The sequence below is a fragment of the Megalobrama amblycephala genome, linkage group LG5 (assembly GCF_018812025.1).
Source record: "Megalobrama amblycephala isolate DHTTF-2021 linkage group LG5, ASM1881202v1, whole genome shotgun sequence".
Taxonomy (NCBI): domain Eukaryota; kingdom Metazoa; phylum Chordata; class Actinopteri; order Cypriniformes; family Xenocyprididae; genus Megalobrama; species Megalobrama amblycephala.
The window spans coordinates 40,505,953-40,524,574 of NC_063048.1; the positions used below are offsets into that span (position 1 = coordinate 40,505,953).

At 36.8% G+C, this 18,622-nt stretch overlaps 1 protein-coding gene across 1 annotated transcript in view; it reads left to right on the plus strand.

The window, feature by feature from the left end:
- Positions 1-15,707, plus strand: part of mta1 (metastasis associated 1) — a 62,502-nt gene extending 46,795 nt beyond the window's left edge. The window contains exons 10-18 of the mRNA XM_048192298.1: positions 3,898-3,972; positions 4,065-4,123; positions 4,241-4,368; positions 8,492-8,643; positions 8,941-9,130; positions 10,519-10,608; positions 10,695-10,847; positions 13,241-13,395; positions 14,864-15,707. Of these exons, the coding sequence (XP_048048255.1) occupies positions 3,898-3,972; positions 4,065-4,123; positions 4,241-4,368; positions 8,492-8,643; positions 8,941-9,130; positions 10,519-10,608; positions 10,695-10,847; positions 13,241-13,350 (957 nt within the window). The 3' untranslated portion in view covers positions 13,351-13,395; positions 14,864-15,707. The remainder of the gene's footprint in view (positions 1-3,897; positions 3,973-4,064; positions 4,124-4,240; positions 4,369-8,491; positions 8,644-8,940; positions 9,131-10,518; positions 10,609-10,694; positions 10,848-13,240; positions 13,396-14,863) is intronic.
- Positions 15,708-18,622: the final 2,915 nt, after the last annotated feature.

An 18,622-nucleotide genomic window follows, 5' to 3' on the forward strand; every position in this document is an offset into this window, starting at 1 on the left:
GTGTGTGCCAAGTGCATGTTTAACTCTGCCATCTGGTGGTTGATGGTTGTATGTGCAGTATTGAATGTTTTGGCTCTGGGCTTCCATCAGAAATGTCTACTTAGAGAAACAGGGAGGAGCCAGTCATGGAAAATGGGCACACCCTAAAGAAGTGAACCAGCTTGTTCAGGGACACAAATGATGGGAAATAGAGCTGGATTTCTGTTTGACATCATGACCAGATTTGCTCTAATAGGATCACTAAAGAGTCCTTAAAGGGACAGTTCACCCAAAAATAAAAATTCTGTCATCATTTACTCACTTGTTTGATGTTTTTTAAACTCACTTGACTTCCTTCTGTGGAAAAAATAAATACATTTTTAAAGAAATTTTATGCAACAAGGTCAAAAATGGCATAAAATAAAAAAATAGAAGTCTGTGTGGCTCATTTTCTAAAGCCACATAACTCTGTTTATGAAATAGACTGAAATTTAAATGATTCACTCATCTATACCTGCAGCGAGCTGCACCTCAAGAGCCGCTGCAACTGGATCAGTCAATGATTTGAACAAATCTTATTTGTGAAACTGATTTGTTCACTTATCCATTTCTCGAGGTAATGATCTGACTCAGTGATCTAGTCATGTGGCAGTGCCGGTGTTGTGCCGAATTCTAACCCCCACCAAATTATTACCCCCCCTAGTATTGGTAGGTTTAGGATTAAGGGTGGGATTAGGATTAGGCAATCAGGTAGCGACTTCAGCGAGAGGGGTAATAATTTGGCAGGGAGTCGAAATTTTGCACATCACCGGTCCTCCATATACATAAAGTCTGCAAGTTGTGTAGGGCCACCGAACCACCAGGGGGCCGCCTTTGCTCTCAAGAATGATTTAAAGGGATAGTTCACCCAAAAATGAAAATGATGTCATTAATGACTCACCCTCATGTCGTTCCAAACCCGTAAGACCTCCGTTCATCTTCAGAACACAGTTTAAGATATTTTAGATTTAGTCTGAGAGCTTTCTGTCCCTCCATTGAAAATGTATGTACGGTATACTGTCCATGTCCAGAAAGGTAATAAAAACATCATCAAAGTAGTCCATGTGACATCAGTGGGTTAGTTAGAATTTGTTGAAGCATCGAAAATACATTTTGGTCCAAAAATAACAAAAACTATGACTTTATTCAGCATTGTATTCTCTTCTGGGTCTGTTGTCAATTAGCGTTCACGACACGTCTTCTTCTTGTTCTTCTTTCCTGTTTTACGGCGGTTGGCATCCAGCTTATTGGTGCATTGCCGCCCCCTTCTGCTCTGGAGTGTGGTTCACGACTCCGCAGTGACACTGCTGATGTAAGACGCTACTGACGTGTTATCCGGTGCGCCCGAGCTTCGTTTACAGTCTGAGGGAGACGCACGCTGTGTTCAAGCTATTCTACATTGTTTGTATTTTGGTATTGCTATATTTTTTAAAATGGTGCGTAAGTGTGCATGTCGCGGATGTCCTAATCGCCAAAAACAACCACGGCGACGTAAAAGTGCATTACCAGCGCTGACAGATGAAAGGATTCAATGGAATCTGTTCAATGGAATCAATTCAATGGAATCAATTCAATGGAATCAATTCAATGGAATCAATTCAATGGAAAGGATTCCGGAAGAGAAGACAATGCTGAATAAAGTCATAGTTTTTGTTATTTTTGGACCAAAATGTATTTTCGATGCTTCAGCAAATTCTAACTAACCCACTGATGTCACATGGACTACTTTGATGATGTTTTTATTACCTTTCTGGACATGGACAGTCTACCGTACATACATTTTCAATGGAGGGACAGAAAGCTCTCGGACTAAATCTAAAATATCTTAAACTGTGTTCTGAAGATGAACGGAGGTCTTACAGGTGTGGAACGACATGAGGGTGAGTCATTAATGACATAATTTTCATTTTTGGGTGAACTAACACTTTAATGACTAGGACTGTCTTTCAGTTTCGTTTTTGATTGTTTTTTTTCCATTCCTTTCCTTTAAAGCAGTGCACTGTCACCCTTTCTACTTAACACCCAAATCAGTAAAATCATCTAACGTGTAAAAGCGTATTGAGCTGCAGAAGAGACGCTGTTCAACAGACGGCTTTCTGTTCACGTGATCCGAGACGGAGAGAAACACAGACAAGTATAGGCTACTTTGGGCTTTGGGTGTGCGCTTAAACAAACGGATTCACTCAAAATGTCCATTTAGACACAGCCAGTTATTTCATAAATTAACATAGACGGTTAAAAATGTAATCAAATGCTTGTCAGTATATTATATCTGTGCAATGTGTGCATTTTTAGTCTTAAAGTGACAGCAGCCTAATAAACCGGCTACTGTCTGTCATTTATTGTTATTCTCAAACAACAAAAGAAAAAGAGAGAATCATTCACTGTTCTTCACTGAATAACTTTAGAAACTTTAATAAGAATCACTGTATATTTAATTAATACATTGAAGACTGCAATGTCTTTTTTTATACATGTGATTACTTTATTCAGTTTCTGTATAGTCGGCTATTTTCATTTGTAGGCTAAATTGTTTCTTTCATTCATATCTTGTTTTGTGTTGTATTTGTCCTTTTTATATTATTACTGGATGTTTCAACTCACTGTTGTTTGTTGACAGTGAAACTGCTCTAAAAAGAACAGAATAAAAGGGTTGGCGGTTATTTTGGGGATTTTCAACCCAATCTCACAGGAAAACGTAACTATTTTATGAGGTACAAATGTTTTACAATTTTCAAATGAATCTCATTATGAAGGACCATCCCTAACCCTGCCCCTAAACCTACCTATTAGTTTAAACAGATTGTATGAAAATGTACAAATGAGGTTGTACAAATTCACACAAATTAGCCAGTGTGAATTAGTCAATTCAGCAAAACGTGAAATAGCTACGATTTGCTGTGAGATTGTGTTGGGTTTTTATGAAAGCACTGACAGGGGCCCCTGACAGAAGCAACAAGAATTTGTTGAATTAAAAGCCAGATAGATTTAATTATGTAGCCAAAGTACTGATAATAACTAGGGTTAAAAACGTATGCATAGTATGAGAATTTTAATTATAAACAAGCCCAAAATACACCAGGACTCTTATTTTGAAATGCATATGCTTTACTTTTTCCGGTTGCTCTTTCAAAAAGATAAGTAATATAAAATGTGTACTCTTACAACCATCTCCAATGTATTACAATGTAAACCCCATAAAGTCAGCATTGTCATAATTCTTCAACATTAGATCATAAGCAATCTATTGGCAATGTGCCGATATTCATTGAATGTGATCGGCTCTAAAAGCGCAAGCTTGTTGAATGCACAACAGCACCTCGTTTTTACTTTGAGACTTGCATCTCTCACACTTATTTAATTAAATCATAGCCTTTTGAAGTTTCTTGTCTCCAAATTGGAGAAACATGTTTGTTATATCATTTAAGGTAATTAAGGCATTTTATTCGCAGTCATGCTCCTAAACACATTTTACAGTTTGCACACATCAATTTTTAGTAGAAAATGCGAGTGAAACACTTGCACTGTCGATCAGTATTGATCAATGTTTGCATGTGAATAAAAGCCTAAATTAAATCTGTTCATTTATATAAATTGATTATTATGATAATTTATATACTTTAATGATGTCTTTTTGAGCATTTTGAAGCGTCATAGTTTAGGTTTGCAAGGGACTGGCAGAAATCTCTGATTTCATTACAAATATTTTGTTTTGTTTCAAAGATGAGCAAATGTCTTAGGAGTTTGGAAAGATGCGAGGGTAAATAATGTCAATTTCATTTTTGGGGTCAACAGATTTGGGGTTACTTGTAATAAACAGCCTTTTTGTAAATGATTTTAGTGAATTGTTCATTCTAAATTAACTTTCTTTTATTCCAGCTTCCTTGGAAGTCTCTGACCAGCATCATTGAGTATTACTACATGTGGAAGACCACAGACAGATACGTTCAGCAGGTAACTCAACACGGCTGTCTCAAGTCTCTGTGTTCGGGTAGACAACCTAGATAGTTTTCACACCGAGACTAACTGGTTCTTGTTTCATACAGAAACGATTAAAAGCAGCTGAAGCTGAGAGCAAGTTAAAGCAGGTTTACATCCCAAACTAGTGAGTACTTCAACGAGTCAAAGTTCAACCCTGGATTTCATTTCACCATAAGCTTTGAGTGCTTGCACTTTGACCAGGTGAAATCCAGTAACCCTTGTTTGCCTTTTTTTCTTACAGTAACAAGCCCAACCCTAACCAACTGAGCATGAACAGTGTGAAACCAGGGCTGGTGAATGGAGCCGGGGCGCTTCCAGGAGCACCGGGCCAGCCCGTCGGATTGGGCCGAGCATGCGAGAGCTGTTACAGTGAGTATCTGACCTGCTGTCAAGTACTTGAAATGTTAAAGGTGACATTAAACTGGAATATGACAATGTATTTGTACATCCAATTACACACTTTCCCTTTGAAGAGCACATTCTATAGTTTTGTAGTGTTTTATTTTTCCCCCCGGTACTGTTAAGGTTACTCGCGTCAAAAGCTACAGTCGTAGTTTTCAACAGCATAAAATTAAACATGCATTTCCTCATCGTTGTAGGACAGACTAATTTTAATTTCCTCAGAAAGAACAATCTTTTACACACAGCCAAAACATTGTGTTGAAATATCGGTGTTGGCAAGTATATGTTGGCCGGTAGCATTTTTATGAATTCTAACAATGCAATATTGTGAGAACATGAACGATGTGCGTGACTGTTGACGGGCCAGTGCTGCGATGTTATGAAAGTTTAAGCCTTAGCAATTTAAAAATTCAGAGCACAAGAAGACGTGAACTCAATTCAGTACTCGTGCGCTGCGTGGGAAGGTTTCTGTGCTCAAACATCTATAGTGCGCACCCAAAAAGCCGACTCAGACAGCGCATGAATACTAAATTGAGATCTCTTTCATGTATTGCACTAGAACAGACATATTCAAACTAAATTGTCAAAATGCCCATCTTGGCAAGTATCCTTGTAAACATCAGTTATGTCTTAAGTGAGTTGAGAAATAGAGGGTATGCACGTGACGTCACAGTCAACCGTTACGACTTTGGTCACGCCCGCTAAGTGGCAAAAGACTGAGCGGCAGCATTGTTTTCAGCGTGAATGCCGTGAAAAACACACAAAACGCATCCAAAACGGAAAAAAGCTTTATGATTGACTGTACAAATAGCTTTGACACAAACCCTGAGGTATATATTTAAAAACTGCTGAAAGCTACAGAAAAAAGAAGCAAATGGATCACTGCAATTCACAGAAATAACTCGACTCCAGCAGAGAAACATGTATTTGCAGTTATCTTTTTGTGTCAAATTGTTGGATTTTGAGGTAAAATCATACCGTATATATTGTATTGTAATATATTATGTTGACAAATCATCAATTAAATATTTTCCATTTTATATTCTGCATAATTGGGTGTTTTTCAATAAACAACACTGACAAAAACTATACTATAAAACTATATATGTTTTAGGGCTGGACAATATGATGATATAACATTGATATAAGTGATTACGCGGATTTAAACCTACCTATGTAAAATATTCACAGGCAGATCTTATGTATTTCCCCGGTGTCAAATCAGGCACATATAAATGTCAGGAAACACGACTCCTGGCTGCATGTCAATATCCATGGATTAGGTTTATTTGACAAGTTGTAAGAAACACATTCAATTCCAACCTTTAGTGTAATTCGTTAGTTTTACTCGCGTTTTCGCAGTTTCCTCTATTAAATCCAGTCACGCAGCAGGTTCTTTTGCCACTCGGTCCAGCTGAGGGAGCGCGTTCCGGCGGGAAAGTGACGTCGATGTGTATCAGTACATTGGATCAGTGCATTAGCTCTTAAAGTGACAGCAGCCTAATATTCCTAGTGATGTCTGTGTTTTTAATGTTAATCAAACAACAAAAGTCAAAGAAAAATCACTCACTTCTCTAGACTGAATAACTTTTGTTACTTTAATAAGGATTAATCTTACACCGTGTCCTAACCAGACGTGACACGATAAAAGGTGTCTTTTCCATGTTAATCTGAGTTTTTGTCCTAACCAGCCTGGAACAGCAACACAAAGTATGGCAATGATAATATCAGGTTCTGTTTGTGCTTTATTTAACGTTAAAAGCATCTAATGTGAGTTTGAATATCATTCTGTGTTCCACGCTTTTGAGCTGTAATAAAAACAACATTGGCTAATTCACATCAGATCTTGAAAATAAATAAATGGGCACAAGAACGTTCAAACTGTCAACTCAATGCAAACAAACAAGTGTATTCTATGACAATGATTGCTTCCGTCATTCCGTATGTACAGTACAGTCCAAAAGTTTGGAACCACTAAGATTTTTAATGTTTTTAAAAGAAGTTTCGTCTGCTCACCAAGGCTACATTTATTTAATTAAAAATACAGTAAAAACAGTAATATTGTGAAATATTATTACAATTTAAAATAACTGTTTTCTATTTGAATATATTTCACAAAGTAATTTATTCCTGTGATGCAAAGCTGAATTTTCAGCATCGTTACTCCAGTCTTCAGTGTCACATGATCCTTCAGAAATCATTCTAATATGCTGATATGCTGCTCAAGAAACATTTAATGTGTACAATTGTACAAAATATTTGTGTACAATATTTTTTTTCAGGATTTTTTGATGAATAGAAAGTGCAAAAGAACTGTGTTTATCTGAAATCTAATCTTTTGTAACATTATAAATGTCTTTACTGCCACTTTTGATTGATTTAATGCATCCTTGCTGAATAAAAGTATTCATTTCTTTAATTTCTTTTCAAAAAAATAAAAATAAAAATTCTTACTGACCCCAAACTTTTGAACGGTAGTGTATAATGCTACAGAAGCTTTGTATTTCAGATAAATGCTGTTCTTTTGAACTTTCTATTTATCAAGGAATCCTGAAAAAAAAAGTACACAACTGTTTTCAACATTGAAAATAATCATAAATGTTTATTGAGCAGCAAATCAGCATATTAGAATGATTTCTGAAGGATCATGTGACACTGAAGACTGGAGTAACGATGCTGAAAATTCAGCTTTGCATCACAGGAATAAATTACTTTGTCAAATATATTTAAATAGTACACAGTTATTTTAAATTGTAATAATATTTCACAATATTACTGTTTTTTACTGTATTTTTAATTAAATAAATGTAGCCTTGGTGAGCAGACGAAACTTCTTTTAAAAACATTAAAAATCTTAGTGGTTCCAAACTTTTGGACTGTACTGTACTTTAAATAATGTTTAAATGGTGTAATATTTAATGTTGTAATATGCCTATTTCATTGTGTCTGCTGTGCTCTTGCCGAGAGAGCCCGCCCACACTCTCTTCTGATTGGCTGTGGTTTTTGATAGATTTTATCGCTTCTCATTTTCGTGTCGCGTCTAGTGTGGACAGTCAAATTGCTTGTCGCTGGAATCACTTGCATCGGATCTGGTTAGGACACAGGGTAATGTTTCATGGCTGGTAAAAAAATATTTATGGCCGGTAAAGTCACCGCCCATTGGCAGGTGTACCAGAAAGACTTTTTTTAGTGTTAACACGCTGGAGGAGTAACTGTTAACTGTTTGCAGGATTGTCTACATGCAGTCCTTTGTTTTGAAACCTCTATATCTGAGTTAAAATCATTATTATCAAACCTTTAAATAAAATTTGTTCAGCTCATCAGTAAACTTTTTAGTTTTTCTGAACTAAAACAATTCAATTTAATATCCCTACCCCCCTTATTTTCTTTACAGCCTGCCATAACCTTCATACCTTGCTAGGCCAAACTTAAATTATTACCACTTAATTGTTTCTCAATTTTATCCTTTTGTCTTGTTCTATCTTTATTCATTTAAACTTTCACTGCCTTTTTCATCTCCCTAACTGCATTCAAATCACCTTGTTTAAAAGCCGCCTGTTTTCTGTGCAAGAGAATGTATGGTTTGAAATCCATGGTTTATTATTTGATAAAATCTATAAGCGTTTTGTTAGGAATAATGAAATCTGCACAAAAGGACTCATAATCACACAACACTTCTGTAAGTTCATCAATACTTTCTGTAATGGGCAACAAAGAATTAATTTTAATCAAACCAAACCTGCCAACTGTGAACACTCCTTAAAACTCCTCAAAACTAAAATCAGAAATGTTGCTTTGTCAACTAACTGAAATAAGTACTAAAATAAATACAAATAAATTATAGCTAAGTAGAAAGATTAAAATAATAACAATGAGAAAAGCACATAAAAATACTAAAATTTAAATGGCAACTGTAGTAGTACTATAATAAATAATACAAAAGTTAGACTGTTCTACATGTAATGATTTTTTAAATCCTGTTTTCCATTATTTGTTGGCTTTAATATTAGTTCAGGTCAAAGGTTAAACTACAGCGAGTAGAGCAGAGTCGTGTTGGATGGAGCTTTATGTGTTTTGTTTTCGTGTGCAGCCACCAGCTCGTATCAGTGGTACTCATGGGGGCCGCCCAACATGCAGTGCCGCCTGTGTGCCTCCTGCTGGACTTACTGGAAAAAGTACGGAGGTCTGAAGATGCCAACCAGACTGGATGGAGAGAGGCCCGGACCCAACCGCAACAACATGGTGGGTGTGAAGTGGATTCTCTCCAAACATGCTCCAGAGTCAATTCTTGACATGAAATTCTCTTGCTCTCCCCACGAGTCGGTTTTATTTAGTCTGTTTTTTCTTTTACTGTGCAATTCTGTTTTATTATGCCACTTTGTGACTGTTAAATGAATGCTTTGAATGAGTGTATAAGTGAAACTTTGTCTTTCATTTATGTTTAAAAGTGGAATTCATTCACTTCAACAGAATTAAAGGGCAATATTTAGATTTCACTGTCACCAAGGACTTGACTTTCATCTCGCTGTCTGTGTTCAGAGTCCTCACGGTCTGCCTGTGAGACACAGCGGAAGCCCAAAGTTTGCGGTTAAGACCAGACAGGCTTTCTACCTGCACACGTCCCAGCTGACGAAAGCAGCTCGACGCGTCTGCCAGGACCTGTTGAGATCCAAATACTTGGCCAGACACCCGTACATGCCTGTCAACACTGCCGCTATCAAAGCCGAGTGTGAGTATTTGCTTTCAGACGTGAATGTGGTACTTCAAATTTGAATTGCTCTGATGATATTTATTATGATGGAATTTTATGTATGAATTGTGTGGTGATGTAATGTTTTTTTTTTTCTTTTTCCATAATAAATTGTGGGTTAATGACGAATAAGAATGTCCAAGATAAAGAATGGGAAAATTTTCAGTTTAAAAGGCATGCAACAAGTTCTTAGAGAAATGTACTCTTTGTATTTTTGTGTTGGTTTCATATTTAAAAAAAAAAATAAAAAAATAAAAAAAAAAAAAAAAAAATATATATATATATATATATATATATATATATATATATATATATATATATATATATATATATATATATATCAATCAAGAAAATATTACATTTAATGGCCATCAAGTAAAAAGTAATAGATAAATAAAATATAAAAATATTTTTACATGTTAAATGTTGGTGGATTATTTTTCAAATATTAATTTTCCAATATTAATAAAACATTTTAACAAAACTGTTTACAAAGTAATTATTATAATATGCTAAATATGCTAAACTATTTGTAATAAATTATTTTAAAGAGGCTTTTTTTTTCTTCATTATTAAGTAAGTTGTACAATTCTGATTATTTATTTATTTTTTGCCTTTATATACCCCCCCAAAACATCAAAAGATGATGAAAAAGCATGTTTATCATTAGAGGTGTATTCAAGTCTTTCTGAATAAACAAAAAAAAAAATGAGTGTTGGATCATTGACGCTGTACTCTATTACCATGTTAATTTTAACCTAATTAGAACATATAATATAATGCTGTTTATGGAAGCGAGTTTCCACCACAGAATAAAAAAAATAAAAGATAATTGCGACTTTTTATCTCGCAATTCTGACTTTTTTTCTCACAATTGCGAGTTTATATCAATTCTGACTTTTTTTCTTGCAGTTGCGAATTTATATCTCACAATTATGACGTTTTTCTTGCAATTGAGTTTATATCTTGCAATTCTGACTTTTTTCTCGCAATTCAGATTTATCTCACAATTGACTTTTTTTCTTGCAATTGTGAATTTATATCTCACAATTGACTTTTTTTCTTGCAATTGCGAATTGATATCTCACAATTATGACTGTTTCTTGCAGTTGCAAGTTTTTATCTCGCAATTCTGACTTTTTTTGTAATTGCGAGATATAAAGTCCAATTCTGAGGGGGAAAAAACGTTTTTTTTCTCAGAATTGAGCTATTTTGACTTTATAATACACAATTGCGAATTTTATATCAGAAAAAAGTCAGAATTGTGAGATTAAAAAGTCGCAATTACCTTTTTATTTTTTATTCAGTGGTGGAAATAAGCTTCCATACTGCTTCTTAATTTTTAAAACTTTTTATAAATATTTCAGGTGCCGTGCGGTTGCCAGATATGTCCAAAAAACCCGCATCTTTAAAGCAAACAGTAAGGAAGCCTTTGGAGTCAGTGGTTAGATATCTGGGTGAGTAAAACTGTCTCGACTTCAAAATCCTTTACATTTTTTAAAGCAAACCCATTTTAATCATGTATTATCCAAACATGTTCCAGAGGCCCACCCTTGCCCACCCAAATCAGATCCTCCACGAGGAGCCACCATTTCCACAGGCAGCCTGACGCCCATCAAATCCACACCCATCCTCAACAACGGCTCCCCAACCATCCTGGGCAAACGCTCCTACGAGCAGCACAACGGCTTGGACGGTAAGCGATCGAGTTGTGTGCACAAGACACTCTTCTGTGCTGCCCACACGACACACTCTCCTCCTACTCTTCTTGCCATGTCTCATTCACTTGTCTTAAACTCTCCCACTCCTATCTCCACCAACCCCCATGCAGGAAAACACGCACACACACACACACACACACACACACACACACACACGCTGCTTTAATCTCTGAATGGCTTTCAGGGTTGTCATGGTAACGGATCAGCAGTGACTCACATGGATCATTAGTCCTGTGAGAGATCAGACCCCAAAAACACAGACTAAAGGCACCGTAGTCGTCGATTCAAAAGGAGGGCTTCCCGAGCACGTGGCATGGATGTTAGGAACACTTATGTATGCTCCCCTGTCACATTGTGCTTCATTACCCTCTTGTCTCTATGAAGGGATTGGAGAGAAACCAATGTTCAGCGGTTATATAAATTCCTGATGAGCTTGGCACCATTCTGTCCAAAGCAGCAAATCCTTTTTCTTCACCCCATACTGATTTTTCAGATTGCTTTTATATTTGAGGTCTTTATGCACTTGTTGTTACAGTTGGTGTTACGTGATTGTGATAAATGGCTGGTTTCCATGTTGCCGTCCTCAAACCCGGTCTTTGTCATGAAACCCTTGAAAACAGTAAACATTGAGTTTACATGTGATTCATTTCAAATACTTAATTTATTATTACAATATCCAAATATGATACTAAATCCCAAAGAAAAAAAAGGGTTTCTATTTGTAGCTTGCTGTCTTTGAATTATAAACAAGACAAACATCCGCTGAATAAAGGTTAGTTAGAAAACAGTTGCAATGAATAGAAAGACCAATAAGGAGTGCAAGAATATCAAGAAGTTAGTGTAGGGGTTGTGTACTAAAGCTCTCATTTAGAACGGATGGATAATTCATGTTTTCTGTAACACAAGCAAGAACAAATTTTAAACCAAGACGCAATTTTCATTTTACCTCTCTGTGTGCGCGCGCGTTTGTTTATGAGAGAGACCCTTCAGGGTCATTTTAAATGTGAACTAATGTGGCACATGTAACATAATTAGTTACTTTAGTTAGTAATAACACAATAATGCAACACATGCTATACGTTTCTGAACACTGAGAATAAATAAATAAACGCCTGTTTCTCCAGACTCGCGCTTGTCAGTCAGTCACACATCACAACATTTTCATAATCAGCGTTTCAATTTAATTTGTTGTTCAACATTACTTGTGCATTTTATACCCGTTTACTTAAGAAGTTAAAAAACCGTGAGTGTGCTGTCCTCGCTTGATTCATCTCGGGAGTGGAAGGAGGGATGAGCGTGATTTTGTGTTGCTGTCGATTTGAGTCTCTTTTTTTTGGAGCATTTGTCAATCTCCCCGCTTGCTATTTGGGGAAATAAGCAGCAACTCCATGCACGTGCACAGAGGAGTCACCGGGTTTTTGCGTAGTATAGAGTGACAAATCGTACCAGCGTACTTTGAGGTCAAAATGCGTACCTGGTACGCAAAATGCGTACATGTTGGCAGGTCTGTTATATTATATTCAGGGCTTGGCATGAACATTTATAGACATTTTTAATATTTTCTCATAATTTGTCAGCAGGTATATTAGGCTGCTGTCACTTTAAGACCTGACACATGGATCCTATTATACTGTTACACATGCGTTTTCTTTCTCAACTGTTTACATTCACTTAAAACAACTGACTGTTGTTTACATGAAAACTCGCCAAGACCAGCATTTTGACATTGTTTTGTGTGTATTCGGCTGTTGAAGTGCAATAAGCAGCGAAAAATGACTCAATTTAGTACTGAGAGGCAGCTTTATTTGCACACACTTTGGGTGTGAGCACAAAATCTGCAGGAATGAGTAAAATTATGCGCAATACGTGCAATCCCACACCGAAATTCAAGTCCTGTAACGCCAACAATATTCATTTGGAGCAAATTACACTAGTGAGTGAGGGGAGGCGGGTTTGTGTGTCAACTCACTGTCAAGAGAAAGCGCAGCTGGTATCGTGTATCTATTCTGCAGAAAATGAGTATTGAAAGCGTTTCAGATATTTCAGTATTGTTATGTATATATAAAAAAAAAAAGATATTTTTGACACTACATTGCGCTTGGTTTATTATTTCGGATGCCTTTTTAAACGACTAAACTTGAAAAATGTATATATAAAATTCAACCCACCAAAGTGGCTAGTAGGAGTGACTGTGTTACACACCACTGCTGAAATACACCTGCATTTGGCCGGTGTTAATGTCAAACTCTGACTACATTACATTACATTATATTATTAATTTTAAATATTAGCTGCAAATACTTTTTACCAACATGTATAGATAGATCTCCTCTCTTATCTCCTCTCTTTCTCTCTTTATGTGTGTCAGGGCCCAAACCCAAAGTTCTAGCTCCTCAGTGGGAAATAATGGCCAAGAGGGTGTCTGAACAAGGCCGAACTCCCTCTGGCCTGCAGGATGAGGTTCATGAACTGGACTGACCTCTGCTTTGACGACTGACTGCTATTCTCTGACCAGATGAGCAGGTACAGGTCTCCTGTCTAGAGATATATCTAACGGTTATTCATGTAATTGCTCGATCATTTTGACGATTGAGTAATCACATAAATTTTTTTTGTGGTAAATAAATATAGACCTAAGTGAACCTTTGTTGAACCTAGCCTTTAAAATGACAAAAACAATAATGAGGCAATAATAATTGGTTCAAATTAATTATCAAAAGCAAATAATCATATGGTTTTATTGAACAGCACTGTAAAATAAATAATGTAATATAGATAACCTAAACATAGATATCTAATCTCAACTTGTGTACATTACATATTAGAACCTGCAGAGGGTTAGTTCACCCAAAAATGAAAATTCAGTCATTAATTTCTCACCCTCATGTCGTTCCAAACCTGTAAGACTTTCGTTCATCTTCAGAACACAAATGAAGATCTTTTTGATGAAATCTGAGAGCTTTCTGTCCCTCCATAGACAGCTACACGACTGACACTTTGACGCTTCAAAAAGTTTATAAAGAGATCGTAAAACTAATCCATATGAATTGAGCGTTTAGTCCAAATTTTCTGAAGAGACTCGATCACTTTATATGATGAACAGATTTAATTTAGGCTTTTATTCACATGTAAACACTCATCAACTCACACATCAGTTGTGGTAAACAGAAGCTCAAGCATGTTTGATTGACGCGTGCGAGAACCAATGAGGTTCATTCTCATGTTACGCAGCATGTTTGAGCTTCTGCGAGAACCAATGAGGTTCATTCTCGTGTTACGCATCACGTTTGAGTTTCTGCGAGAACCAATGAGGTTCATTCTCGTGTTACGCATCACGTTTGAGTTTCTGCAAGAACCAATGAGGTTCATTCTCGTGTTACGCAGCACGTTTGAGCTTCGCAAGAACCAATGAGGTTCATTCTCGTGTTACGCAGCACGTTTGAGCTTCGCAAGAACCAATGAGGTTCATTCTCGTGTTACGCAGCACGTTTGAGCTTCGCAAGAACCAATGAGGTTCATTCTCATGTTACGCAGCACGTTTGAGCTTCAGCAAGAGGTTTGTTCTCACGTGTGAAGCAGGTTCGGTTGAGCTTTTATGTTCACTGATCAATGTTTATATGTGAATAAAAGTCTAAATTAAATTTATCATATAAAGAGATCAAGTCTCTTCAGAAAATTTGGACTAAAATGCTCATCTCATACAGATTCGTTTTACGATCTCTTTATGAACTTTTCGAAGCATCAACGTTTCAGTTGTGTAGCTGTCTATGGAGGGACAGAAAGCTCTGAGATTTCATCAAAAATATCTTAATTTGTGTTCATATGGGTTTGGAATGATATGAGGGTGAGTAATTAATGACAGAATTTAATTGTTTGGGGTGAACTAACCCTTTAAGATACTGAGTATGGTTTATGACTTTGAATACTGTAAATGTTTGTCTTGCATTGTACTACAAACTCTGACAGCATCTCTACAACTCTCAATTTCCAGGTGACTCGAGAGTTTTTTTTTCCAACTCTCAGTGACAGGCGGACCTAAGAAAGGATCCACGGTCAGAATGTCCTGTCCAAGCGGCCCATTTTTACAGCTGAAGCCATTGAATAGACTGCAAAGCCCCGACGCCTCCATGGGTTCAACAGCCTGTGGCCAATCGCAGGACTGACCTGATTGTACAGGACTGATTATTATTATTATTATTATTATTTACCATCAGCTGTTACTTCTGTCATTGTAATTATTATTATAATTATTATTACAATTATTATTACTGTTCTTTTTTTATGAAGTATAACCATTTTCTTTTTAATGATTTGAGAAAATGTAAGAATCTTGAACGTTTCTTGAAACAGCTTGCTCCCGATCCATAATGTAAAGATGGGACGAACTGTCATTTTTGTCTCTTGCGTTGTTTTGTAACATATCAGCTCCGCGTTGACGTGAAGGACTATATGCCTCTCTTCGTTTGGATGCTTGTATTCTCTGGTTCTATTCGCCCGTCCTGCCACAGCAGTTTAAATTATTCAGAAAGACAACGAAACGTTCTTTTTCTACCTTTTTCACGAGTATTGCAACTGCTTCTATATGTAATTTCTCTTTTGTGAATATGTAAATGAAAACAGGAGGAAGGCGTTATTGTACAGTGGTGCATTTTGGGCCTTTGCCGGTAATCAAAGCTTGTTGTAATGGATTTGCCATGCACAGCGTATTCTTTGAATTGTCTTTTTGTAAGGAAACCTTCCTAGGACTCTCCTGCGTATACGGAGAGGTGATGGGAAATCTGAAAAGGTACTACCCCGTTAATACAATCATGCACCTTCTTAAGAATGAGCCTGTATGAGAGTGTGGTGTTCAAGTTATTCCTCACATTTGCACGCAGCATTCCTCTTCAGGCTGGGGATATGCGATACAACCCAGTTTACTCTGCAGTTGGCTTATCAAATATTGATATCTTTAGGCCAACGCAGAGCTTCTCACACTCGTCGCACATTTTTCTTTTTAAAGAAATTACAAGGATTTATACACGTACAACAGTCTGGAAATCTTGGAAAATCTTAAAAAATAATGTATAATTTGACACTTGTAACCAAAGATGAAAAGGGCTATGAAAGGGTTAATGGATGTAAATGGGGTGTGATGTTTTTATAGACATGTTTTCATCATATCTAAAACAGAATAGGTTGTAGAATATCATTTAATTCCTTCCAAAACAGATGTTAAATAAGTCATTTGTTATGAAACAAATGATATACAACAGATATCAGGCGAACAAAATGTTTATTTTGTTATTAAAGGGATATTTGACCCCAACATAAAAATTATTTCATTTGGGGCGTGAGGGGCGGGACTACCTGTCACAGCAAAAGCAAACCACAACATTCCAAACAATCCCAGATGGACAAAATCAAGTCCTGTCCTGTACTTGGATATACAATAGGAAAGAAAAGACTATCACAGCTTCAGTTTCTTTAAAGTGAAGTTATGTTCTTCTATAGAGGATAGATTATGGTCCTGCAAGGCACCAGCCACAGGGTTTTATGTTTATAGCTGTAAAATCCAACTAAATCCAGGATTTTTATATTGGAAATCTCGTACTTAATCTTTTAATTAAGCCTAATTGTGATATTCAAATGCTTAAGCACTGCCTAAATGTTTTTTATTTGGACTCCTCAGTTTGAAGGACCCTGGCCATAATCTGTTCTTATACTCCAGGGTCCAGTTGCATAAACACAGCTGCTACGTTAAAGGGATAGTTCACCCAAAAATGAAAATTACCCCATGATTTACTCACCCTCAAGCCATCCTAGGTGTATATGACTATCTTCTTTCAGATGAAACACAATCGGAGGAGTTATATTAAAAATATCCTGGCTTTATAACGATAATGAATAGAGATGAGATTTTGAAGCCCAAAAAAGTGCATCTATCCATCATAAATGTAATCCACACGACTTCAGGGGGTTAATAAAGGCCTTCTCAAGCAAAGCGATGGGTTTTTGTAAGAAACACACCCATATTTACAACTTTAAAAACTAATTTAAGCTTCTGACAGATGGCCGTATGCATCGATTTATGGTGAAAGGGTAAACTCTGACCTGACACATGACATATTGACGAATGCGGAAGTGCAGAGGAGAGAGCAAAGCTAAACACCGGTTACAAATTAGACATTTCTCTTTTTAAAGAGAAATGTCAGAGGATTTTGATATAAGAGAAGAGGAGCTTGAGTTTGTTGCCCAGCCCTATTTGTTTGAATCACGAGAGGCATCAAAGCTTACGCCGAAATTTTACAGAGGTTATACTTTTGGCATAATTTGAAGTGCGTATGGCCCTCTGCCAGAAGCTAGCTAGTTGTTATAGTTTTAAAGTTGTAAAAATGGATATCTTTCTTACATCGCTTCGTTTCAGAAGGCCTTTATTAACCCCCCGGAGCCATGTGGATTACTTTTAGGATGGATGGATGGATGGAGTTTTTTGGGCTTCAATATCTTTATTCACTACCATTATAAAGCTTGGAAGAGCCAGGATATTTTTTTTTAATATTACTCCGGTTGTATTCATCTGAAACAAGATAGTCATATACACCTAGGATGGCTTGAGAGTGAGTAAATCATGGGGTAATTTTCATTTTTGGGTGAACTATCCCTTTAAGACTGTGTCTTATGAACCAACTAGCAATTAGTTATGGCTAATCAGTGTTACCTTCTGGATTCAAATTAAACTAATCTTCCTTTGTATGTAACTGACTCATAAAACAAGTATGGGCCATCTTGAGAAAACAATGAGATGACTAACTTGTAAGACTAGTCTAAGCAGTTTATGCAGCCGTCCACATTACTCAATATTTTAATGCCTGTGGTGGGTCATCATACCATACAATTGCATCAGCTCATCAATGACATTACAACACAAGAATGATGCTGAATTTGAAAACAGCAGTGTAACAGTTAATAGTGGACATTGAGGCCATGTCTTAAAATCGAGCTACATGGCATGTAGCTAGATTAAGACACTGTAGTACATGCCTAGACAGCAGTTTTGGGCTTCACATGCATGTTCAATCGGTACAAACCGCAACTTTTTTTGTTAAAAAATTACAAAAATTATATAATGAGAATATACAACATGAATCCATTTTCCAAACCGTGTTTTTGTCTTACCCTGAATCATTATGGAACACTTATAATAAGTGTTTATATTCGGACTATTTCAGACCAGACTGGTAGGACTCGCCGCAGAGTATCACAGTAATTGCGTGACTCGCCATAGACATACACAGAGAAAAGTAGCTCCGGCTACAATGTTCCTCCGCAAGACGCGTGCAGTTCTGTTTATTAACCGCTAGAGGGCCAAAAATCGCGGAGAGCAGCTTTAAACACACTGGTTGACTTAGTAATGTCCAGGGTTGCCAGGTTGTCAAAACAAAAAACACCCAACTGCTCCTCAAAACTAGCCTGATCACATTTTAGGGGGGTCCGACAGTAAAATCGCATTCCAGGGGGTAAAATTAACTTTTTGGTGGGGCTACCCTGGTAAAATTCACATTCCAGGGACTGAATATCATGTTAATTTGGGTCGATTCAACCCGCGGACATGAAAACAACCTACAGCACAGTGTAAAAGTAGCCCAATCCCGCGGACTTGGCAACACTGGTAATGTCATACTAGCATATACTACTCCTATAACGATATGCAGGAATCATTTCGAAGGCTGCGTCCTCCGGAGGTCGCATTTGAAGGGTGCATATGTCA